General features: G+C 38.4%; 1 protein-coding gene across 2 annotated transcripts in view; it reads right to left on the bottom strand.

The window, feature by feature from the left end:
- Positions 1 to 12,985: 12,985 nt before the first annotated feature.
- LOC109071944 (protein jagged-2-like) overlaps positions 12,986 to 25,818 on the bottom strand; it is a 47,777-nt gene continuing 34,944 nt past the window's right edge. For both annotated transcript variants that reach the window (XM_042777634.1, XM_042777635.1), the window contains 14 exons: positions 23,916 to 24,078; positions 23,616 to 23,780; positions 22,817 to 22,930; positions 22,617 to 22,730; positions 22,389 to 22,502; positions 21,401 to 21,517; positions 21,218 to 21,245; positions 20,435 to 20,520; positions 19,959 to 20,072; positions 18,903 to 19,018; positions 18,534 to 18,785; positions 17,908 to 18,039; positions 16,645 to 16,795; positions 12,986 to 15,692 (listed from right to left, as the gene is read on the bottom strand). In XM_042777634.1, coding sequence (XP_042633568.1) covers positions 15,166 to 15,692; positions 16,645 to 16,795; positions 17,908 to 18,039; positions 18,534 to 18,785; positions 18,903 to 19,018; positions 19,959 to 20,072; positions 20,435 to 20,520; positions 21,218 to 21,245; positions 21,401 to 21,517; positions 22,389 to 22,502; positions 22,617 to 22,730; positions 22,817 to 22,930; positions 23,616 to 23,780; positions 23,916 to 24,078 — 2,193 coding nt within the window. In that variant the 3' untranslated portion in view covers positions 12,986 to 15,165. The remainder of the gene's footprint in view (positions 15,693 to 16,644; positions 16,796 to 17,907; positions 18,040 to 18,533; positions 18,786 to 18,902; positions 19,019 to 19,958; positions 20,073 to 20,434; positions 20,521 to 21,217; positions 21,246 to 21,400; positions 21,518 to 22,388; positions 22,503 to 22,616; positions 22,731 to 22,816; positions 22,931 to 23,615; positions 23,781 to 23,915; positions 24,079 to 25,818) is intronic.

The following is a 25,818-nucleotide window of genomic DNA, read 5'->3' as shown; positions in this document are numbered from 1 at the left end:
CATCAACTTTGCACTGTGGATCGCCGGATCAGCTTTTACCGTGGACAAAGCGAGTTGAGTCTGGGGTCGTCACATGTGTCCTTCGTTGAATCCGCCAGCCGTTCCTCACTCAAACCCACAGTGTGTGACGCATTTTATGGAGGACTGTTTCCTGAACCTGCAGACTAGCCTACAATGGGTCTGTGATCAAAGGCTGTTCTATAAAGTGAGGCAGTTCCAACTTTGCAAGGACAGTCTGGTGTTTCTGACTCACAGCCTGTAAGTACATGTTTTATATTTAAAGAATTTGCCATTGATAATTCAAAGGTGAGTTTTGAGCAGTGTAGAGTAGTGCTTGTTTCTTTTCCCCTACCACAAACACAAACACAGACATATTTTTACGCATACCCATATCCAAACGCAACGCACCGCGTAAAAACACAGTATAAGTCATTATAATCAGTAATTATGTCCCCACTGGATGCAACAAATGCCTCGTTTGTAATGGGTTTTTATTGGTTTTGTCTGGTCGTGCCAGTCGGGAGATGCCATCACAGTATGGTAAAGGGCGTAACATTTCCGGCACACGCTTGAGGCTTGTACTTTTCAGAACGATGAGCTTTGTAAAAATTGACGAGTTTCAGAAAGGCAGGGCATAGAGGAGAAACAATAATGTACATTATGTGGAAAATAATGTTTTTTTTTTTAACTCTAAACTGCATAAACACATTGCATTACACTAAATACACAACATAATGTTCTTTTTAGCAATGCCATATGACCCCTTTAATTTTAGGTTAACATCTTTATAAACACAGGGTCAAGCATTTTTCAAGCTTTCACACCCTGAGTTCAGCTGTTATCGCTAGCTTAAACCATAAAGTGTTTTCAGTTTTGAATTAAAATAAAATATAAATATTAGAAAATATAAATATTATTAAAATTGCCTTGGCAATTAACTGAAATAACTAACACTAACTCTAAAACTGAAAAAAAAAAAAACTAAATAGAAATGTTAAAAAACAAAACTAATAAAAATGAGAAAAAAACTAAAGTTAATATGAAAACTGAAAATATAAACATAAAAAGCTATTTAAAAAAGAATATATGAATAAACACTATACAATTAAAAAAATAAAACTAAACAACACTGCCTTATTTATGAAACCTTGCTTCAGAACTGAACTGCATTGGCATTTGGTGTAAAGTGTAAAACAAAATGATTTTAAAATAGTTGTTTTGCAACAGAATTAAATTAAATTATTCATGAGCTTCAATCAATTTAGTTAGAGAACGACTCAAATTAATACTTTAGTATTGATATAAATATTAAATTACTTAATACTAATAATATTAATTTTTAATAATAATATTGTATAATAATATTTTTTTTCTTCTAGGAGTCATTTTGGGAGTTCAGTCAGATTCATTGCCATCATAATTATGCAAGAAGAATGTTAACCAACCATGGTTTACAGTATACAGTGCGAAATCTTGAAACCTGATAACCCAGAATTAATTACTAACAGAGATGCAAATATGAAAAACATGAAACATGAAACAATATAACCCAGGATTACGTTATCCCAGGTTGATTGGCTTTGGAAAAACAAAGCAAGCTCACAGAAGATTTCTCTGAAGTCACAAGTACACTCTCCCATCCTCTTTGGTGAGCTTCTGTTGTTCTGAAACCAAAAACCATGCAGCGCTGTGAGTACACAAACTGTCCCTGCTCTTCTTTTGGACAGCCCAGCTGGAGCATGTCTACAGCAGAAGAACCCCCACCATCTTCTTCAGAACACCGTCTGACGGGTTATATGATAAAGTGATGAGGGGGTGCTATGAGCGAGATGGGAATAGACTCTATTTTTAGAGTGTCAACATGGAACACATTCTAGAACATGCTCCTCAGGGAACACTGGTCTTAAAATTCCTGAAGGACATTAAGCTGCAGTCACCTGGTAGACAAGATAGAATTACTATTGTGAATATAAAGAGTTAAGAAAACCATATTAAAATGCCCAAAGAATTCATCATTACTTGATCTATTTAGGGTGCAGTTATAGCAGCATAGCCTTTTCCTTTAAGTATCTTCTTCTATTACCAGCCATATGTTTAGTAAATGCGCTTTTAGCATAAGACAGGCAGGAACAGGACAACAGGGTGTATTTCAATAGTGCCAACAGTTAAATCACTGCATCAAGTTCAAAGAGCTTCTAGTAAGCACATGACAGCTGCTGCTGCCATGCTGTAGCACATGATAGTAGTGACACATCAAATAGCGATTGTGTTTCACTACTACTTGATGTTTATGTTTTAAATATCTGGAGTAAAATGTCAGGGCCAAAGGTCACAAATCATGAAATCAGCACAGACGTTTAACTAAACTGTATTTAATTGCATCTACAAGTTGCAGCTAGGTATCAAAAAGTATCGGTTCTCATTTGCCACAGCTATAATGTTCAAACTTTTTTGATCTTTTTGTAGATAAACAAATGAATAAAAAACAAAAAGTAACAAAATGAAAACAAAACAAAATGAAAAAGTTATTTCGCTTTCATTATGTTGTCATTTTATTTCTTGTATCTTTTTTTTATTTAACAAACCTAAAAAAGTAAAACATCTTGTGAAGATGATGTTTTAAGTGTATGTTTTGAGCGAAGATGATCATTGTTTTCATTTTATTTGTCTTTTTATCTTTAAGATTGACAACCTTTGATCTTTCAGTAGAAATGATGCTTGATTTTCTGTGTTGAGCACTCACAATGAAGGCAAATCAGTAAAACTGCAGTTATATAACTACAACATAAGTTACAGTATGCCGTAGTTCGCACTATGGAAAACTTTGAACATGGAGCATTATTCATACTCCCAAAACAAATCCTTCAAAGACAGATTTCAATTGAGTTAGAAATAAATGTGTGGGATTGAATTGTTTGTGTGGAGTTCTCACAAAACATTGTTTATTGGAAAGAATTTTCTGGCCATTGATGCTTAACCACGCATTGCTATTTTTACACCAACACTTGTTCTCCTCGAACGAAGAGATATTGTATTCACCCGGTGCATAAACACACATAAACACTAGTTGGCTTGGAATAGCGTGCTGCTTATCAACAGGAAGTTACAGTTCCTACTATGGAAATGTCATTGTTTGACTCCTACAATACACATTAAGGGGCTTTCTGTAATCAGCTCTGGGGACTGAGGGGCTGGGAGCCATTTCTGTGCTCTCACAGAGAAAGAGTGAGTGTACTTCACAAACCAAAGAAAGATTCCTGAACAATGGATCTGACAGGATATAACTTATAGCAGGAAACTCTGAATGGTTTCCCACTCTAATGTAATCTTCAATCCATCATACTGACCAGTTATATTGTGCCAACAAACAGACCATTTAACAGCCTTTTATTAAATTAATAACAGTCTTTAGTTCAATGCATCACGTAGACCCACAGAAACATCTACTATGTATGTTTGGTAGGACAAAAGGAGCCTGAGTTGAGCTTGTATTTAAGGCTGAGATGCAAAACATGAGTGTTCTTAGTGACAGCACACAGCGTTCTCTTCCCTTTAATCATTAGCCTTATGGCCATAATCAGACAGTCTTGTCAGAACATTTATCTGTTTACTGAGGCCTTTTATGACAGCTTAAGCTCTGCTAAGTCTCAGAACCCATGTATCACATTTCCTATCAAGAGCGATGGTATACGTCAACTGTGTAATTACTTCCACTCACATGCAAACAGAGAACATCACATTTCTCCTGTCAGGTATTTTCTCCATGCATTTCCTTTGCTTGTCTTGATGTAATTAGGTGAGTCAGAACAAGTGGATTTTATAGGCAAGATGGGCTTGTCAGAATACAGGGGGGTTTGACAGCATCATTGCTTCCTAGACAAACAGGACTACACAGGTCAGCTGATTTACTCTAAGAAATTCTTAAAGCAATGACAAGAGAATATTCTAATCCTAAAGTGCACTGACGAAAAAAAATAAAAATCATTGGTTTAACTTAATTCAGTTTTGGACTTTGTAAATGGGTTTTCTTAACATTAAATTTAACTGTGAACTCTTCTCAAATGTCTTTGTGCAGTGGAGAGTTTAAAGCCAATAAAATTTATGAAAAGGTAATCCCAACTGGTATGAACATGGAGATTTTGAGTGAATAAACAAATACAATTTTTAAATGTTTTTTTTATTTATTGGCTGATTTTTCTTCTCATATTAAACAAATGGACATATTTTATTGTTTAAATTCAACAGAACGAAGACCAAAAGGACATACAGTATGCAGTTTCACTTGTCTACTTAAAAATATAAATAAGTGAATCTGAAAGAACATCTCAATAAACATAATTGAAACTTTGCATTTGGATGCATCATCTTTTAATCCATAAATTTATGGGGGGGGGGGATCCACTGGTTTAAATACATTATGCTTGTAGTGTAAGACTAACGGTACAATTTCTGCACTTTTGTATCACAGCCCAAAAACTATTTTTCACAAACCATTTGCAAACCAGTATGATCTCAGGTTTTTAGGGGGGCTATAACCTAAATACAGAGAGTCTGGAATCACCTATTAGTGAAAAATAGTGCAAGCTAGCATGCTAAATGTACCCATTTTACCAGGTGTATTGGATGATGTTGGCACAAAATATCCTCATGAGCACAAACACCACACTTCATCAAAATGGCAACTTCAAAAACGCTTCTAAATTCTTAAATCCATTTCAAACATAATAGAAAATAAAACATCATCAAGCTCTGTAGGCCGATCTCTCTTTTCTCATCATGCTCAGAAACACACCATTCAGTTAGCCTGAGATAAACCAACCTTGGAATGAGCTAACCTGGGCTAATATTTCACTCGGTTTGATCTCTGTCTTTCACAGAGGTCACATTGAGGGGAGATGCTGCAGTTCTTCTTCTTTGCATGGCTCCTCCCTTAACTCTGCAGTCAGACTGAAGATGCGGTCTGGCTCGACTTGTATCGCTGTCTGATATTCGATATGTCAGAAACATCCTCAGACAGTTGAGGTATAGGCAGGGTGGCTGCTTGCTGTCTTAAATGCACCTGAATGGAGGGGAGTTCTGAATGAAGACATGGAGAGGAGTAAGATGACTCTTCACATTTTGAACTCCACTATAAAGTAACTGTCAGCACTGGTACACTTAGAATGACAAGCTGTCTTAGTATTGTGAGTATTGCTGGCCATGTGAGGCAGTGCAGCACTATAGCTGGAAATGAGCAGAGGGAGAAAGAGAGACGCAGGGAGAGCTGTTGATGTGGAGAGCCCCACACAATGCCCCTGAAATAGATTTATCTTTAGAGCTGATCAATGGCCCCCAAATACAGAACACAAGTTCAGCCAGTTCAACATAAAAAAGCCCCTCATGTCAAAAAGAAGTTCACATTAGCAAACTTTAAAAAAGATTACTTTTTCTGGAAATAATATACTTTAAAGGAATGAAATTAAATAATAACTTAAATTTATATTAAATGCAATTAGCTGAACTTAAGAGTACATTTTTAACCCATAAGACTTCATTTTTGTATGTATACTTTTGTTGTAATTTCTGTTGAAATTTTACATTTAAATCCCATATTTTTATAAATGTATCCAGTTTAAATGTGATATCAAAACACACTAATTACACACTAAATACATGTGCTTTTGGTATGTAAGTCAACTCATAAAAATAAGTGTACTTTAAAGCATAATAAGATTATTAAAACAATGATTTAAAATGTAATTTAAAGTAAACCTTTTCATTTGACAATACATACTTTTAAAAATTATGTTAATAACCAGTCATGAAATGCAAGTAAAATGCAAGCACCAAATGCAACAAAAACAGGTTTTGATGAGTAAAATAAATAACTCAACAGTGGCTAGTAATGTTAAAAGGAACTGCAACTTAATACATGGCTTGAGTCAAAGAGTGTATAAAACTTAATTTACCAAAATACATTGTGTTTGTATTATGTGTATATGTGTATGTATACTGTAACTTTCTTACTCTTACAGTATGATAATGTGCAAGCCATGTGCAAGTTAAGATATTTTAGTGACAGAACCTCTAGGGGGCTGCCCTGTGACACATATAATGAGATCGGTACAGCACAGAGTGTTTGCCTGGGTCATATCGCACTGTCTGTGATAAGTTAAGGGCTTGAGGTATCAAATCAGACACCTTGTCAAGAGAGTGCTATCAATCCCTGTTTGAGTGGGGCACTGAGTGCCAAACGACTAGACAGACACAGGAAGGACAGACACAGTAAGTCACCATGTATTCCCCGCTACCTATTTTTGCATTATCATGCTGGCAGTGCTGGTCAGTGCCTCGCGTTGGCCCCTTTGGGGTAGCAATACGGCCCTTCCGAAACTACTCACGTCTCATTGACCCAGTTGGACCGAGTAACTAAGAGTTTGTAATTACACAGTAGGCCTGTGTCAATAAGGAAAAGATAAAAGTAAAGTAAATGGAAGGTCACACTACAGTTTTTGTTCCACTGACTTCCATTCATACGCCTGCGAATGTTGGAGACGGAAACACAAGCTCATGCAAAGGAGTTTTGTAAACTCTAGCCTGCAAATTTGTAGCACTTTAAGAGACATGACCAAAAGAAGGTAAGTCACAGTGTGATCTAATAGCTGAATCATAATTAAACTTTGCAGGGGATTGAAATAGACTGTATATTGTTGCATTTTGGATCTATTCTTTTTTGTTATGAGTTTACATTTTTAAAGAAGGCACTAAAGAGTTTGAAGTCATATCTCATTCCTTGCAATGTTTGAAGATAATTAGCATTGTCAGAGTGGGACCGCAGCTTAAGCCGGTCATTATTGCGAAATGCAGTGAATCATGAAACAGCACAGAGCGTGCATGGTACAGTACTTACAGACATATCATGAAATAAAGAAATATGTTGACATGAAATGCTGATTTGAGTTGATTTTATAATGATTTTAAAAATTTGTTAAAAAAAAACAGGCTAATGGCTTCAACAAAGTCATTAACCACCTTGTAACTAATATGTTTGTAAGATATTATTAGAAGCCCTATGGAGAAAATGAATAAGGGTTTTAACTTCCGGAACCAACCTAAGCGCTCCATTAATAAATATCCCACCACTGTCATGGCTGAACAATCAGAATCAAGTATTTTGGAAAGCCATGTAAAAATCAGATCTAAGCAAAGAAATACAGCGCTCAGACATCATGGGAGAGACAAAGATGAGGTGCCGCATCCTGGAATCAGATGCTACCCATATTTCCACCAGCAGACAGTATTCTCAGGGGAATTCTGGGTACCATCAACTCCACATGTTGTGAAAAAGATCAAAGAGCAGCATCCGAGCCAGCAGGGCAGCGTGCCAGCATACATGGTGACCTGCCAACCCCAGCTGTTCTTGCCATGCCCACGTCTATCGTGTTCAAACCTGACCTTTTGCAGAACAAGCTGCAGCTTCATGGGGAGGTCCCTCCTCTTCCTTATGGCAAAAATCTCAATTAATTAAAACGCCAGCATGTCCTTTTAACTAATGCATATGACGAATTAGTGCCCAGTTCCTGTTCAGGCTTGTGGACTAAAGTACCAAAGTAATGCTTGGTGGATCTAAGTTCCTTTTCAGACACAACTCCAATGAAGGCTACCACTCCCCAAGCTTTTGTAGAAGCAGCTGTGGGAAAACACCACATCTGCAATCCAGAGCAGCAGCAAGACCCAACCCTACTGCGGCATGTGACCAACTCCTTGGGCTTAGTTCACCCCTCGCAGATAATGCCTGAGTTCTGCCCTCTTTAATGGACACGACACGATAAGTTGTGAGAGAGAGCCAGATTATGATTATGACAGTTATAACACTGAGACACGATATCTCTGTACTCTCTGTACTGGTCAACATTTTATTTGATGTCCCTGGTGGTTTTCATACCTTTCACTATTCAAGACTGTGACAAGTATGTGAAATCATTCTTTTGAAAGTAACGTTACACAAAAGTTGAGGGCACTTAAGACAAGCCTGAACTGACATTGGAATGTGATATTACAAAATAAATCTATCAAATTTGTTCATTAAATTACATCTGGCAGGAAAAATATTACAAAAACAAGCTCCAGAGGGAGACCGGAAAAATAATAGGCATGTAAGGGTGTTTCTTCAACTATGAACACATTTGGTGCAGGGGAGGGGAAAAAAAGGACTAAAAACACTTTTCACTCCCACCAGTTTGCATGTCATTGTTTCTTTGTGATTTCCAACACATCTCATAAAATTTATTCTTCTTATCATTGGCAATTTTATGTATCCTGAATACACTTTTTATTTTTAGGGTTCCTTGTATTAATATTAGTTAACTACATAAGTTAACATGAACTTTACTGCTGTAGTTATGTGAACTAGTGATACTAGCACATCTGATGGCAGATGGAGTATTTTGACGACGACTTTCATACCTTTTATGGACCTTGACACTGTTATTTACTTGGCAGTCTATAGGACAGTCTCAAGCCTCTAGGTTTTCATCCAAAATATCTTAAATTGTGTTCCGAAGACCAACGGAGCTTTTACGTGTTTGGAACGACATGGGGGTAAGTGATTAATGACAAAATTTTCATTTTGGTATGGAGTATCCCTTTAATCATACATTATTAAACTTAAAAGTTGTATGTTAATATTATAAAATATTGGCCATTTATTTTGTATCTCTTAGTTGTGTTCAAACCTTTCTGTGTTTTTTTTTTTTGTTGTTTTTTTTTCCCTCAGGTAACATTTATAAGCACTGTTGAAATGTTTTATATATATATGTTATATGAGTAGTTTCAACAATCCCACTTGCAATCTGATACACATATTGGTAACTCAATAAAGCAATCTTTGCAAATGCTTAGTGTTCTTTAAAATGAGGCTGTGACAGACACAATGAGATTTTGTGAACAAAGGAAAACATTGTGAATCATGTTATAATTATGTGAATGCTTCCATCCAGATCTACAGAATCATGTAAATGAAAACCTACGTTATCATTTTTACATCTGCATTCCCTTATCATCAACAGGTATGGATTTTTTATTTTATTTTTGAAGTTGACCACAATTTTTTTATTTAATCACTCTATAAGCATCTTAAATTTATGTTATTGAAGTCTACACAGTGACAATACTGACATTACAGGCAAAGTGACAATGGAAAATTGAATCAGGAACGGGAAGTCTCTTACAAGTCTGTTTGATGACCATGGGCAGCAAGGGCCTGTGGATATCTGAGAGGTGAATCTCTATGAATGTGTATATTTTGGAAGGCACTCTCTTTTATGTCAGTGGGAATTTTTTGGTTTCTAGGTCACTAACACAGTGGTCAACAGTTATTCCATCCAAGCTGAGAAAAGCATTATTTGAATATCAGCTGACTATGAAAATAGGAAGATCTGGCTTTGAGTTGGAGGAAGCAAAGTCGCACCAAAGTCAACAGATCAACTCAGCATGTTCTCAAGGACAGGGCATTTAGCCTGCACTCTTCTTCCTTTTTAAATTCACCTTCTTCTGCAACAATAACATTTCAGGTGGTTCTTGGCAGCATGATGAATTTCCCAAAAAAACTGAGCCAATGATGTGTCTTATCAAGTGAACATACAAAATTTCACTGGATCTGAGCAGAAAAACAAGGTACACAGTGCAGCCATCTTGAGCTGCATTAGATGAATCTGAACATAGACACATGATGACAGTTCCTGCCATGGGAGTAATTCTTGATCTTGTATGGAGGGGGTGTTGCTTGCATGGGGGCTCATGACCTTTATCGTGCTGCCAAAGCCTTACCCACGAGACCTTGCTGCATAATCCATGCCTCATTGCTGGAATATAGGCCCCTGGGTGGAGTTCATCTGCTTCATCCCATATCTAGATGGAGGTAGTGTGGAATATGCACACCAATGAATGATTGGTGATTTACTTGCTTAAAATATCTCGTAATGTCAGTGATTTGGCTTATTCAAGTTCACAAGAACTTCCACAGGAAGCGCAATGAGTATTATTGACCTAAAAATACCACTGTAACGCATCTGTTCATATCCAAAAGAGGTGCAAACAACATCTGGGTGCACAACCAAACTCCCATTTAATCCTGTTGGGTCAACTGCCACCACTGGCTTCAGGCCAGAACATGTGCACCTGTTTGTTGAGCCCTGAAAGCTCTAGCGCCAGCTCTGCCACAGGTCACAAACGCTGTGAGGAAAGGCCTAAAGATGTACAGCTTGTTATGCAGTTTTAGCACATTTTGTCCCAGCAACAAATGCATGAGTTTTCCTCATGTCCTGTACTGCCTCTATATTGTGCTGGATATATTGAGTAGTGTTATCTGAATCCGTACACCCATGTGATGAGCAGTTTCTGCTCTCCTGGGATTTGTTGGAATGACCTCACTGCTTTGACATCCCAATCACACTCTTCTAAAGGTCAAAGAAGTAGCAGGATGAGTGACAACCTTTGATCAAATTATAATGATCTGACCCACCAGACAGAAAATGAGCAAATTATTCTGTCCATCAGTGGACGACGATGGCAGTTGCACATAGAGCAACAGTGACTGCCTACTTTTGGTCCTGGCAGTATTTTTCTCATGCTTTTTTCCGTAAGGATTAAAAAATTAATCCTTTATAAAAATTTATAAAAAATGTCAAGTTCTGCTGAACTGCAACATTACAAACGCATTTCAAAAACTTGAAAATCAGAGAAAAGTGCACACTTCACGTCTTTAATAAGGCAATGAACTACGAACATTTGAAGCACTGTGCATGTTGTAATATTATTAAAAATGATGTTGACGTAAAAGATGTTGATTAAAAGCGCAGAAACAAAAATTCCATTTCAATGCAGTATGTGGTATACAGCACAAAATAAGTAGAATTAATTACATCCAGTAATTGTCTAAGAAAAAAACTATTTAAAATAATTTTCAGTAAAATACAGCTGGAGTAAAATAAAAAAATAAATATTAGATGAAAAACTTAAAACGTAAAAAAAAGATAAATAATAAATAATTAGAAAATTGGAAATATTGCCGTCAACTAAATTAAATTAGTTTAAGTTCAAGTACTAAAATTACTAAAACTAATTTATCTAAAATAATGGTAAATAATAATAATGCACTCTATTCATATAACAAAAGACTATCCAACAGAGTTAGGTGACAGTTAAAATGTGGATCCTCTAGACGGTGAGCAAAGAACAAAAGAAATGTTTAAATCAAATCCACCTGTATAAATTATTAGACTGGATATGGATACTAACAACTGAGCCATTTTAAATCCAGACAGAAATAATCCTCGAATTCCAGTGAGGCGCCAAAAAGTTGGCAGTCACAAAAGTAAATCATCTATGTTGGCATTTGTCAAGTGTTACCAATTACAACCTTTTTTCTTCTAAAGGGGAGATATGAAAAGCCAAGAGGAATTATTATTGAAGGCAGAGGCTTTAAATTAGCCAACATACTATTCCCTATTTCTGTAAAGCCAAATGTTTCAGTTTCAGATCAACTCTGTCATCTCCTTAAAGGCTCAATGAAACCACGAGTCAAACTGTACAGTTTTGACTTTCTCAGTTTCTTGATTCGGCACAGTTGGAAAGATCTTGTCATATTGTCATATACTTTGAAGGGGAGATGCACTTTAATCAGTCAAACTGGCCGTTTTTGGATAGCTTGCTCAAATGCAAGAAGAATGGGAGGAGATTCTCCTGAATACCTAACAGCAGACTGACGGTTGAATGAGATGGACATACAGTACCTTTCATTCAGGTCATGACAGGCACAAAATGTTTATAAATGTGTGTGGGTCAGACGTCCTTGACTGCTAAGAAACACTTTAGGAATCTGGTATCAGCTTTCAGCCACATGCAGCCGTCTTGTACGGGGAGACGTGGGCAACTTTATAGGCTCCATCACACATGTAGATCACTCATGCCTGTTAAAAACACAGCAGTTTAAAGGTGCTTTATATGAACAATACTGCAAGACACTTTTTCTAAGAAATGTTTCTTAGTTCCAAATCAGCATATTAGAAGGATTTCTGAAGGATCATGTGACACTGAAGACTGGAGTGTATATATATATATATATATATATATATATATACACACACACACACACACACATCTTGGACATTTAATAAAATAAAGATAAGTACAAATAAATCCCTTATAAGTATATTTGATGCTCATGCATAGCCTAGAATATGGAGTGACTGTATTGTCTCAATCCTGCCTTCAGTACCTTTTTAATGCTGTAACTTTGTTGTGTACATTAACAGTAGTCAGAATTCCTAAGAGGATAGAAATAAAAAGCTAAAGTTAAGTATTGCCCACTGCCCAGTGTGAGATCGAGGATTAGCTTTAACGAGGGGGTTGAACCGAAGCAAGTTTTGATATTTTTAACCATTTTTCGAAATGCTGATATTATCATAGAATTTTCTGCAAACTGTAACAGGATTTAATGTTCAAAAGTGTGACAAACCAACAGAAAACATCATACAGATCCACTGCTAATACTTGTGTTTGTGCTGTTTTGCCTCCAAAAGTGATGTCACTTCCTGGAGTATGATGTCATTAGAGAAAGGGGATATTAGTATTTACTCCCTGAAAAATACTGCACTTCCAACAAATATGATCAGTATGTCTTAGGATACTGCATAACATATACACAACTGGCTTGTTTCCAACTTTTTAAAGAAGAAATTTAAAAAAATGACAAATGACATCTGCTCTACTCAAATGGGTTAAGTAACTTATAATTCATGCTATCATATATCAAGACATATTTGGCAGGGATATGAAAATCTACTTCTCAACGGGAATGACCCCAGAGCAGTAAAGCTTTACATTGTCAGGTCACGAAAGATTTTGCCTTATTTTTTTCTTGTGGCATAATGACATTCACACAAAAATGCAATAAATTTATGTTGCTTTACAATGCTTTTCATAGAATATCTAAAAAGCGACACAACTAGGTTAATAGTTTATTTCATGTAGGCCATTTACCATTAAAAACATTTATCAAACCGCCATTAATTACAGCTCCCAGCAGCAGTTCTCCTCTTCTTCACTGGATTTGCCTTACTCTCATAATGTCATTTTTCCCCACTTTACTTGCATGACCCAAGTTCACTTACACCATCAGAGACACCTAAACCCAACACTATGGTATTGTGAGCGATGTGAAACACGACTCCAGGCCTCCGTTCCATTAGAGCCCGTTACTTATGGAACAAAACCATAACAAACTTACTGCATCATCATAAGCATTCTCATAAAACATTCACACCAGATGAAGCCACGAGAAACCCATCATCCATTGGCCAGCCAGCAGTCAGCCGAGAACAGGAGACCAGTTACCATTGGCTGCTTCCTGTCAGTAGCATCTCGACTGGAAGCACGAGTTCCTGTATCGATCCGGAGTCGTCCTCACCTCTGGCAGGGGAAGGGGGATTATTCTGTTGTATTGGTAATACGATATGATGAAAAGACTTACCACAAACTCTGAACACCAGCAGACAGTGGTTCTTTAGAGCACATTGTTATAAAATGCTTTAATAAATAGTATGATTTATTTCTAAGAACAAACATAAATTCCACTAAATGAACCAAATAACTTTTTTTCAGAGCAATTCTTCTGTAAAAAAAAAAAAAAGACATCTTAAAAAAAAAACCAAACAAAACAAGAAAACTGTCCTCCAGCTCCACCCCATTTCCCTTCCATAATGGACATTGAGATAACTTGCTTATTTATACTAGTTTGTTTGCACTTGATTGTGAACCAATTGTTCAGGAACAGTTTTAAACGTTTGTCATCTTCCCATAAGCAAAAAAAAAAAAAATATATATATATATATTTAACACCATGATGAAAGAAATCAAATCATAGTCAGCCGTTTCTGAGCTAATCCATTTCTTTGAGTTGGTACCTCAAGTACAAATGCTTTAAAACATAATTGTTCCCTTCATCAAATTTAGATCCAACCAACCAAACAAACAAACAAAAACAGAAAAGGAGGAGAAAACAGCTGGACATCATAATTTTGACATATCAGCATTTTTACAAGAAACACGGAGCATGGTTTTATGATCAGCAAGAAAGGACAGGTGTGAAAAGGGAATAGGGGTCTTCAAGAAAGCGAACACACACGCCACAATACAGCACACGATTGTATAGGTGTCTAGTGAAAACAAAAACCAACAACATAATAGGATGATCTCTGATTATATTTTTGTTCTGACTGGGACGCTGTATACATCTTACAAAACCTGCCATATCAGCTGGCATAAATAAAAGGAATGGTATTTAAAAAAAAAGAAAAGAAAAAAAAATACAATAAACAATAATAATCATAATATTTAAATCATAATAATAATAATAATAATAACAACAACAATAATAATAATAAAAAAAGTGACTTAAGTTACTAAATTCAAATATACACAGCGACTCCTTTATTATATACAAATATTTACAGATCTCTTGTCTTTGTTTAAACAAATACCTTGATGGTGATATGGGAGCTGCTCTTAAGACCAGCCTCTCCTCTTTGTCGTGATCTATCAGGTCAGGAGACCCTGAAACCGAGGGGCTTGTCTGAAGGCACTTGCGACCGACTTAAAATACTGCAATCCATTTTTTTAAAGAGTGTTCAGCCAAGATGACAGAAAGAACAGAAAAAAAAACAAGGCCACTTTATAGGCACCGTAGCCCTCCTCACGGACGACGAGCTCGGTAAGGCAGGCGTGGAAGGAGAACAGATGAACGGTTGGAGGGGATCCCCCGAAGCCAGTGTCCCCCACCCCCCGCATGTGGTCTGCACCGAAATTGGGCCACTCGAAACAAAACCAAAAGCACAGCCATTTGTAAACAACAACAACGTAAGTGTCTTTATACGTTTTCTCTCACGAGTTCCTTAGTCCTGCTCCTAATCCAGCAGTTTTTTTTCTTCGAAAACAAAGCAAGGTTTCTCACTGCCTCCTTATAAAGAAATATAATTTGCTTCCTCTGTACATAAAAAAAAGGAACGAAAGAAATTTGCCACTTTATCAGCCTCAAAACATCTCGAAGAAGTCAAACATAAAAATAACACACGAGGAAAAACTCAGTTTCTGAGATGGCCTTGGTCTCCACATCCTGCTCGACGGAGCTCATACGCAATGTTCTTTGTGCTCTTGGCCGGTGGTGGCATTATTGACATTTTTACAGTTGTTGTCCTTTGGGCTGAAGCCTGTCCAGTAGGGTGCTTTGAGGGAAGGGCTACTGCAGTCGCCGCTGTTGCCGCTGCTCCGCGTGGTGCAGATCAGCCCGTTCTTGGTCTGCGCTGCAGATTTAGAGTACTTTTGGATGTGATGCTTGCCCCCCTCTGTCCCACACCACTCTTCAACCAGCTCCGGCTCTTCCTCCTCCATCTCCTCCTCGTCCTCCCCGCTTGTGCAGGTCCGATCCGGGGAGCCCATGAGCTTGGTGCGCTCGTACTGCGCATCCCGGTTGTCCTTGTGCTGCGGCCGCGTCACAGGCCTCAGCGGTTCCCACTGGTTGTTGACGCTCTCCTCCGTGGGCACGCGCTCCCGCCTCTCACGCTCTTTTCGACGCTTACGGGTCCACCACACGCAGACGATGATGCAGAAGACCCAGAGTACACACAAGACGACACACAACACAGGCACCAGGTAGTCTGTATGGAAAGAGAGTCGAGTCAGACATGGCAAATCTGGGATATATGTAAACACTATTTTGTCTAATACAATTGCAATAAAAACTCTAAATTAATTAGAAAAAATAGTATATATTTTGTTATATTAGGAAGTCACTTAAAACACTATTTGCTATTGACAATTTTTTTTATCTAAGCCGTATGGGCCACAACTTTAAAAAACAAAAAACAAAATAGAAATATAATAGTATAATATTAGCCATAACATGATAACAAAAATAACCACCATCTAAGCCGTATGGGCCACAACTTTAAAAAACAGAATTGAAGTAATAGATATTTCGATGGGCCAGCATTAGATATTTAGTTGTGGACACTCAATACATCAATTTTCCAATATTATTTAAGACAAAATAGTAAAAATAAAAAAAAAAAAATAAATCACACTATTTTGTATTCACAATAATAAATATAATAAACACTCAAAAATAATTAAATGTATAAATTATTTTTAAGATAAAAAGCCACTTAAAAATTCATTAGCTATTGACAAGAATTATTTTAAATTGTTTTTTTTATTAGACAAAATAGCATATTTTTTTAATATCGACTATAACATTACATAATCGAAATGAGGGAGAAAAAGACCAAATAATTTGGCTTTAATTCCTACACGTTTCAAATATTATTCCTTTTTTTTTTGCCTTGACCCAAAAGTTTGTTGTCATTAAGTTAGTCCCATCATTCTCAAAGTATTTCTGTGGTGTGACAGATGACTGCGGAGGAGTTATATGACTGTCACACAGGTTTATGACCTCCTGCCCACAACTGCTGGATCCTCTCGGTACCCTTCCTCCTGTGACTAACAAAGACATTTCAGCCGCACTAATTGGTGGAGACGGGGCATTGACACACGGTCAGGGGATGAAGGCTGGCTTTAGCCTTGAGGCCAGTTGGCCCCTGCTCTACTCACCCACTGTCTGGGACATGACCGGCATCTCCACTTTGACCTCGATGACGGCAAGCATGACGGTGCTGTTGTGCCGCTTGGACAGCATGCTGACTATGGTACTAGCTGCCTCCTGGATCTGACTGTGGTTAGGCTGCTCGTCCGGCTGGAACGACTGCAGGACAAATAATGGGATTAAATATATATTAGACTGCATCCCAAACATGTAATATGAGGCCAAGATTCCAAAGAAAAGCAACCTACAAAGAACAATTATTGATTGTAAATGTGAGGTTTTGGGGCATTGCTGCATTGACACTTGACAATCCCGTATTTGTTGATCTTCTAGATCCAATTTTACGTCTTGTAAACTAAATGTTTGGTTTTCTGTAATGTTTTAAAATTTGTTTACATCATACAAATATTTTGGTACAGACCATAAAAAAAAAAGAACTGAAATCTAACTATGACAATACACACAGTAAAATTACTAAAACGAAAGCAGTCTTTATCAAAAAAGCAGCTGACTCAATCATTTAAACTCTATTCTGTTTTCAACATGCAAAAACCTGCAGCTGTTCAAAGTTCCTGCCTACAGGTTCCATTTTAATGAGTCAGTACAGTTAAACATGGGCCTTTAGTTATTGACTTGTTACAACACTGCAGGGATTTAGTGTAATCTGATCGAGGATAAAGGATGCATTTGTAGGTAAGCACTATTTGTAAGTAACTTCCGTAAGGCAAAATGTTTCATTGAACACAGGAAACATGGCTTCAAGTTACACAAAACTTGCCTGACAGCACAAAGATATTAATTTTCATATCATTACCCAAGTGTATTTTTTTTTTTCAAGCTTATTTGGTTGTGCAACATTTTTTTGTCTAAATACAAAAGTGTATATCCTAAGGCTGTGTGAGATGCGCTGAAACCCGTTTCCAGCACTCCGTGTGGGTGGAGGGAATGCTGCAATGCAGTACGGCCCGCTGCTGGTCAGTCAACCGAATCTCATTACAACATAATGGGCTGGTTTGAAGAGGGGGCCAGTTGGCATTGCTCTGGGCATTCGGGCATTTCGAAGAACTGTGCTCGACTTGGTGAGGAAAACAAATTTGCATCCATTAACAGACTTGTGCGATGAGTATCCAGAACCCCCATGGTTTTGACTTTCTATTCTGCTGATAATAAATCTTAAGGGCCCACACATCACTGCATCATGAATTTAAAATGTGCGAGCATAGAAAGCTCTCCCTTGGTGCACAAAGCGAGGGTCTTCAAAATGTACTTACGATGGCCACCTCTACTGCGTCCTGGTTTTTGTAGGAGAGGTCACAAAGAATCAACAGCGTGCAATCTTTCGCCAGGCCCCGCGTGGCAGGCATATACCTCAGCTCTGAGCAGACGTTCTCCACTGTCGTTCCCTAGAATGCATAGTGCGTACTTAGAAGAATATTTCGGAAACAGCACTATTGTAGATCATAATGTAATTACGTTTGGAGAACGATCAAAAGGTACAGTACCCAATAACATTACCACCTTTTTTGGACATGGTACCCTGGTAATATCATACTTTCTGGAATTTTTTGACATATTTGGACAACTTCAATACCAAAGTACTAAGGTACTATGATATTTTTCAGAAATATACAGTTTATTTGGATAAGACTATTGTCATATTAAAGTAAAGTTACTGCTATGTCTTCTATGTGATCATGTTAACCTGGTAATAACATGATTTTCTGGACACACTACCATTACAAAGTTAGGAGTCTGGAAGATTTTACGTTTTTGAAAGAAGTCTCTTATGCTCACCAAGGTGGCATGGTATTACCATCTGATACCATCTTTTACCTTGGTACCATCACAGGGCTTTTGTATAATGAAACAAAACACCAACTTAAAGGTGAATACTTACTGTGGGTAGTTTGTCCCTGTTGAATATAAGGGTGATGCGAGCACAGCTCTTGTCCAGATAGACTGAGTTGGGCTCACATTTAGTTTGGAGGTTTGGGGCGGCTTCAGGGCTCGTACAAAACCCCCACTGGTGGCAAGGGGGAGAGAGACACGTCAGGAAGTTGTGCTCCAGGCACTCACGAGCTCCTGGACAGGAGTGAAGCTCTTGCCCTGGCGTCCCTGGCAACAGGCACGGTCGCCGGCCACACACCACCTGAGAAAGTGCCATGAACACATTGATTTATTTATATAAATAAAAAGAGAAAAAAAAAAAAAAAAAAAAAAAAAAAAAGAAGACATGTTTTTCGACATGTTTTCTTCAGGCACTTACCTTGGTGCACTCCACTTTGCCGTTGACACATTGACAAGTGTTGCATTCTTCCTCCCAGCGGCTGCCATGCGGAAACTGAAGTCCAGCATAGTGACACGTCTTCCCAATGCCAATGACTGCACCACAACACAAACACAAACACCGTAAGACTGGGGCCAATTCTAATTTAGAAGCAGATCAGTTTCCTGTCTGGAATGATCTAAGTCACATGATGCCAGGTCAATGCTCCTACGAACGATGCCGCCTGCCTTTCATGTCGTTCACTCCTTAGGAACCATATTTTCTGTTTTGTGGCTTTAGATCCATATCTAATAGCTTTTAGCACATCTATGCTAGTGTGCCAAATCACCATATTATAATGATTTATGAAAGATCATTTGACATTGAAGAAATGGCTGCTAAAAATTTTGCTTTGCCATCACAGAAATACAAAAAAAGTACATTTTAAAATATATGAAAATAAAAAAACAGTTGTTTTATATTTGTATTTTTACTGTATTTTCTATCAAATAAATGCAGCATTGGTGAGTATAGAAGACTACTTTCAAAACATTTTAAAAATCTTACCAACTCCAAACTTTTGAACAGTAGTATATACACATTCAAAATTTACAGTGTTTATTTTCCAGAAAACATACAAAAAATATTTGACATCCTGCACTAGAGAGATTTTTGTCCAATCAAATGCTCTCTAGAGACGGAATGTCCCACCCAGGGTTGCAAAAAGATGGAAAGTTTCCTGTAAATTTTGGAAACATTCCAGAAATTTTGGAAACTTTCCAGGATTTTCTGGAATATTCCAGGTATTTTTTGAAAGTTTCCGGAAATTTTCCAGCTCTTTGCAACCCTAGTCCCACCTGCTTCCGACTAACAAGCAGAATTAATATTCACGGCTGTGAAGTAAATAAACCATTCTGGCTATATTAGAGGCACTCACTTTGAAATAATAAGCAAAGCACATGATTTCATGGGGACTTTAAGGTCCATTTCTCAATATCAGCAAGCTGAGAGATGAAAAGGGATTGACTGATTTAATGATTAAACAGTAACTCTCACACTCTTGGCATTGAGGTCCAGTGCGACCGAGTGGGCAGACACATCGGAAGCCATTGATCTCATCCACACAGGTGGCACCATAGGCGCAGGGTGACGACTGGCACTCATCAATGTCTGGTGAAGCAAAGAAAACATGCATTCGCATCAATACACCTACTGCCTAGGGCAGAAATGTCAAATGGTTAGGAAAGCTAAAACTGTGTGGATTGATGGCGTTCCCATGGCTGCACCTCAGAAAATGAGGCCGGGGAAATGCATGGAATCCTTAAAGAGTACGTCAGAGCCATCAATGGACACAACACAAAAAACAAAAGAAAATAAATCACTTGCACAATAAAAATAAACTCACCTCCCCTTTCTTTATGCATATCCAAGCCTAAACCTTTGACCCCCGAGGAGGTCAAAGGGCACGGGATGCTCGGTAATCCACCAACACCCTCTTTCTATCCCTATTCTTTCCTCCTCAAGATACTCACTGATACGACAGTCGGGTCCAGCGAATCCAGGGGCGCATTCACAACGGAACCAGTTCACCCCGTCCACACAGATTCCTCCATTGTAGCTGCAAGGAGACGCGAGGACAATGAGGTTATCAGCCCAAAGAGACACCTTCGCCCCAGTGATTGACATGATACTTCCAATATACATGTATAGAAGAGGAAAGGCAGGAAAAAGGGGGAAGGAAAAGAGTTAAAGAGAGATGGAAGAAGCGGGATGCGGGATACTGGCACCTTTCAGATGCAAATCCCCACAGTGGCTCCTTGCTGGGATCCCCACCCCCTCTTCTGCCCCACCTCCCAAATCCCTTGCTCCCAGGTCAGCGATGAAGAAAGGCAGGAGGACAGAGCAGGCTGGGAGAAAAAGAGCCTGTCCATCCCCTCCTCCCCTCACCGCTGGGGGTGCTCTTTTAGGGCCATAGGCTCTATTGTGGTCCCCATTAAAACCAGCCCGGGGTCTCCTGAGCTGTCGGATTTAGGGGTGATTTAGGGACATCTTCTCTGGTCTTTACAACCAACGTCCCCCTTCAAACCCCTCCCCTCGGTGCATTCGCTCGCAGAGAATGGGGGTTAACGGGGCAGGAACAACAGGGTGGAATAGGGCAGAAAGCCATATTGAAAGGGTTATTCCTAGCCGTCTATGTTGTACAGGGAAGGGGAGGGTCGGCCCAAACAGAGGACACAACAGATCTACTGGCGTCCCCAGGCAGAACAGAGTAAAAAAGAAGAGGAACAACTGCAGGGCCACATAGGTCTTCTTACCAGGGGTGAGGGTTGCAGTCGTTGATGTCTGCAATGAATCACAAGAGAGGAAGAGAGAGTCAATGCAAGGCATTTGCGCATCGATCAGATGTAATTTAACACTTCTGTGGATCGTGATGTTTGCTTTTAGTGGTATGCAGACATGCACTGGCAGCTAAATAGTGAATTGGGGAATTCACTCACTCTGAGCGCAGGTGGGCCCCTCCCAGCCATCTTTACAGATGCAGGTGAACGTGTCACCACCACCCACGCATGTTCCTCCATTCAGGCAGGGGCTGGAGGCGCAAGTGCTGTTCTTTGCTGAAGCAGAAAGAGCAAATGGGAAAGTTACAGAAAGTACACAAGTGATTCTGTAGACTAGTATACCTCAAATTAGGGTCCAACAGGGGCCAATAGCTAAAGGGGTCTTAAGAAAATGCCATAATCTGTTACTAAAAAAAAAATAATAATAATAATAATAATGATAATTTTACATTCATTTTGTGTATAGGTTTCTGTAAGGTTTCAAGTCTTGAATCAAATGAACCAGCTCCAAAATGAATCGGAATCCAAAAAAGACAAAGATAGAAGACTGTGTACTTATATTTACATTCTTTTAAATAAAAAAAAAATTAAAAAATCTACCATGATACAATATAAACTGTAAACTAAAAAAAAATAAAAAAAAATAATAATTATATTATATGTTAATTAGAAAAGTGTTTGGGGACTGCGCATACGCACGCACACACGCATGTATGAAGCATGTATGAAGCATGTATGAAGAGAGTGAGAATGCAGGATTGCAACGTTGACTGTGTTGAGAAGGACTGATTTGATTATATTCATGCAAGCGAGGGGAGTCTATGAATAGTTTGGGGTTATGCACTCTCCCACCTTCAACACCACGACTGAGGTGCCCTTGAGCAAGGCACCGAACCCCCAACTGCTCCCCAGGCGCCGCAAGCAAAAAAAATGGCTGCCCACTGCTCCGTGTGTGTATTCACGGTGTGTGTGTGTTCACTGCTGTGTGTGTGCACTTTGGATGGGATAAATGCAGAGCACTAATTTATGTAATGGTCACCATACTTGGCCACGTCATGTCAGGTGTTTTTGGTTCAAAAAGTCTAAGAAACCCAACTGTAAATAAACTGCGAGTATGAAAACTGGACTTTCACAGAGGTCTACTCACCTGTGTTGCATGTACTTCCTCCCCATCCAGGAGCGCAGGCGCAGCGGAAAGTGTCTCCGTGGTCATAGCAGGTCCCTCCATTACTGCATGTGGTGGCATCACACTGATTTTCACCTAAAGACACAAAAAAATGACTCAAAATATTACTAGTCAGTTAACATATGCAGCTAAATTATATAACAGGAAAAGAGGGAGTATTTAAACATAAAACATGGAGAGGTAACTCACGTGAATGACAGGTCTTTCCTTTCCAGCCATTGGCACATTCACAGTAGAAGTCATTGACCAGGTCCACACAGTGGCCGGCATTCTTACAGGGGCTCAGACTGCACTCGTTCACATCTGAGTGCAGAAATACAAGTGAGAAAGATAAGATACTGAATGTAAAGAAGATCAAGATGATGAGGAAGATGAAGATGGACACTCACTGAGGTTGCAAAGGTCACCCTCCCAGCCATCCGGACAGAAGCATTGGAAAGAGCTGATCCCGTCGATGCAGGTACCTCCGTTTTGACACGGATTGCTCACACAGTCGTTTACATCTGGGTAGTTGATATATAAAATTTCAATGAACATCATCATTTTAGGACAAAATGTACATATACAATGGGGTTCAAAAGACCTAACTGAACCTCAGGAGCTTAAAATCTAATACAAAAATGGAAATAAACCATGTTTTCAACAAAATGAAATTAAATAATGTTATGAATTATGATTCTGCACTATTTTTAGGTCCTTAATCAAATCAAATTGATCATGTGAACTTAGTACAGATAGTCAGATGTTATTACTTCCATTGATGCCCTAGATGCTATTTGTTTTTGTTTGTGTGTGTGTATAATATTTTCAGTTTAATTGGCCTTGTGGTACCTATGATGAATTAATTTTCAAATATATTATGTAACTAATGAATACAAGTTTATTTATAAAATTATTAAATCAATAATTATGACTACTAATAAAATACCTTTTATAACTAATATTTATATTTCAAAAATTGTCATTACTTTTTAAAACAATCTGAAAAGAACTTGAAAAGTTTTGCTTAAAACTGTTGTGAATTATAGCACAGGAATCTGCTGAAATTGCTTGAAAAGTCACGCCAATTATCCATCAACTATATAAGAATAATCAAAATGAATGAAGAAGTGAACAAACAAGGACAAACAGGCATCACATGAATATGATTAAAAAAGGGAAAATGGTGAAACAGCAAGTATGACTCACTCTCGTGGCAGTATGTTCCTGTAAAGCCGAGCTCACAGGTGCAGGTGAAGTTGCCGCCCGGCTGGCTGATACAGTGGCCACGAGAACCACACACATTAGAGTTGATGTGTCTCACACCCCCATCTGAGCTGTTACTCGCCACAGTAATTGTACAGCTGTCAATCACTGGGAATGAGAAAACAAGAGAAGCGGGAATAAGATCGGACGGCTGTTAAGGTGAACTATTGTGCACTACTGTTCAAAAGCAGGTAATTTTTGGCTATTGCATCTGGGTCGGCAGCAGAACAGGAAGGGCAGTACCTTGGCAAGGGGTTGTCTTGCAGTGGTCCTTGCGGTTTTCACAGGTCTTGCCCTCGTAGTCTTCAGGACAGGCGCAGTAGAAGTCACCAGGCAGGCTGTAGCACAAAGCCTTATTCTGACAGGGGTTCGGTTCACAGGGGTTTGGGTGAGACAGACTCTCCACCTTCAAATGAGACCGGGAGCTTGATTTAGTGAATGAGTTAGGCCAGTCCTCTTAAACTAATAAGATAAACAGTCAGGTAAGCTGTGGAAGGCTCCCATAAGCCTACAGCTAAAGGAGACAGCACCATTATACTCACACAAGAGACCAATCAAAACAAACTGTGCAGCTAAATTTAGACATCCTTCCGCTCTTACCGAGTATATTCAGCTGGGACAAGGAACACTTTTGCACATCTAGTTCTCCTTCTACCTCGACTTGGCCTTGTTCTGGTAAATATTCTTAGAAATTAATTTCTAATTCACACAGAAACTCATAATTCTTCAAATTTGTCTATTCTATTCTATTCTATTCTATTCTATTCTATTCTATTCTATTCTATTCTATACAAAAGTGGGTTTAGAAGAGGCTTTTTTGACCACAAGTCAAATCACTGGTCTTCAGTCCACAGCAATCTATCATTTTGTAGTTGACTTTGCCAGTCTGTCTGAGGTAGACTTAGGACACGTTCACTATTTGTTAATTATAGTCTAGGACACAAGCAGATGGATGTCTTTACCCATTGCACCATGTTTCTCACCATGTGTGCCACATTTTTAGGATGCTGTGTCAAACTCTCTATGGGTCAAGGGTATTATTAAAAAAAACAAACATTTTTTATTAATGTGTTAAATTGACAGCCTAATACGACATTTTTTAACACTTTAAAAAAAAAAGTTATCTTAAATCAACACTTCACAATATTACTGTTTTATTGCAGAATTATATATAATATATTATAATATAATATAATAACAAACAGGAAAAACTCACTACAAACACCTGTTCTGATCATGTTTACTGATTAATGTAGGTTTCTGCAGCTTTCTATGAGCCCTTCAGTGTTCTCACAAATACATTTCTAGGGAGTTTTGGAATCCTTTTTGGAATGCAAACAACCTCTCTAAAGTACACATCTTGCCAGCTGCCATGTATGGTGTTAGATTGTTCTACTACGCTGTTCTCCTGAGCTCCAAGACTGCTGAATTTATTTTATTAGGGATATGCATTGTATATACTGGAAGCCGAACGCCTGCACAAAGCACTTCTTCACAGGCAGTGATGTAAGAGGAGAGTCTGCAAACCAGACTGTATCAAGATACATTAAACTACAACAGAAAAAAGAAATAAAAAAAAAACAACCATCACCACACCAACAAAACAAAAAAACCAGTATGATTTTCAAACAGTGGTATGTTGGTAGTCAAAACATATCATTTTTAATTACTAATCTAAAGGTTATTATCAAAAGCAAACAGATATATAGTGGTTTGAGGATTTCATAAAGTGGTTTGAGCATTTTACTGCATCTGAAATCACATATTTCCTTATGACTTTTATTTCAATTAAAGAGACCTAATCCCATATCAAAACATATCAGATTCTATGTCAATACTGGGCCAAAGCTTTATATATAGCCTCATGTGCACCTGCACTGAAAACAGCCCTTCCAGATCAAAAGCTTCCCTAGTATAGTCTCACTTTTCCAAGAGACTGCAGACAGTATGGTCTAATGTGAGCGTATGGCGTCCCAGGCATGAATATAACGTGAAAAATCAAGGCCCTCTCTTTCCCGGGCTGACTGTGGGCAGGCGGCCAAGAGGCCAAGAGAAGAGTTGCCTCATTCACTACAACTTATTTTTAGTCTGCACAGTAAGCCGAGACTGGCTCAGGACCAGCTTTCAGCACCTCTATAGAAGTCCA

Source organism: Cyprinus carpio, chromosome A20 (assembly GCF_018340385.1).
Source record: "Cyprinus carpio isolate SPL01 chromosome A20, ASM1834038v1, whole genome shotgun sequence".
NCBI classification, from domain to species: Eukaryota; Metazoa; Chordata; class Actinopteri; order Cypriniformes; family Cyprinidae; genus Cyprinus; species Cyprinus carpio.
Note: the sequence above shows the minus strand (reverse complement) of the source record. Positions and strands in the feature narration are given on the sequence as shown.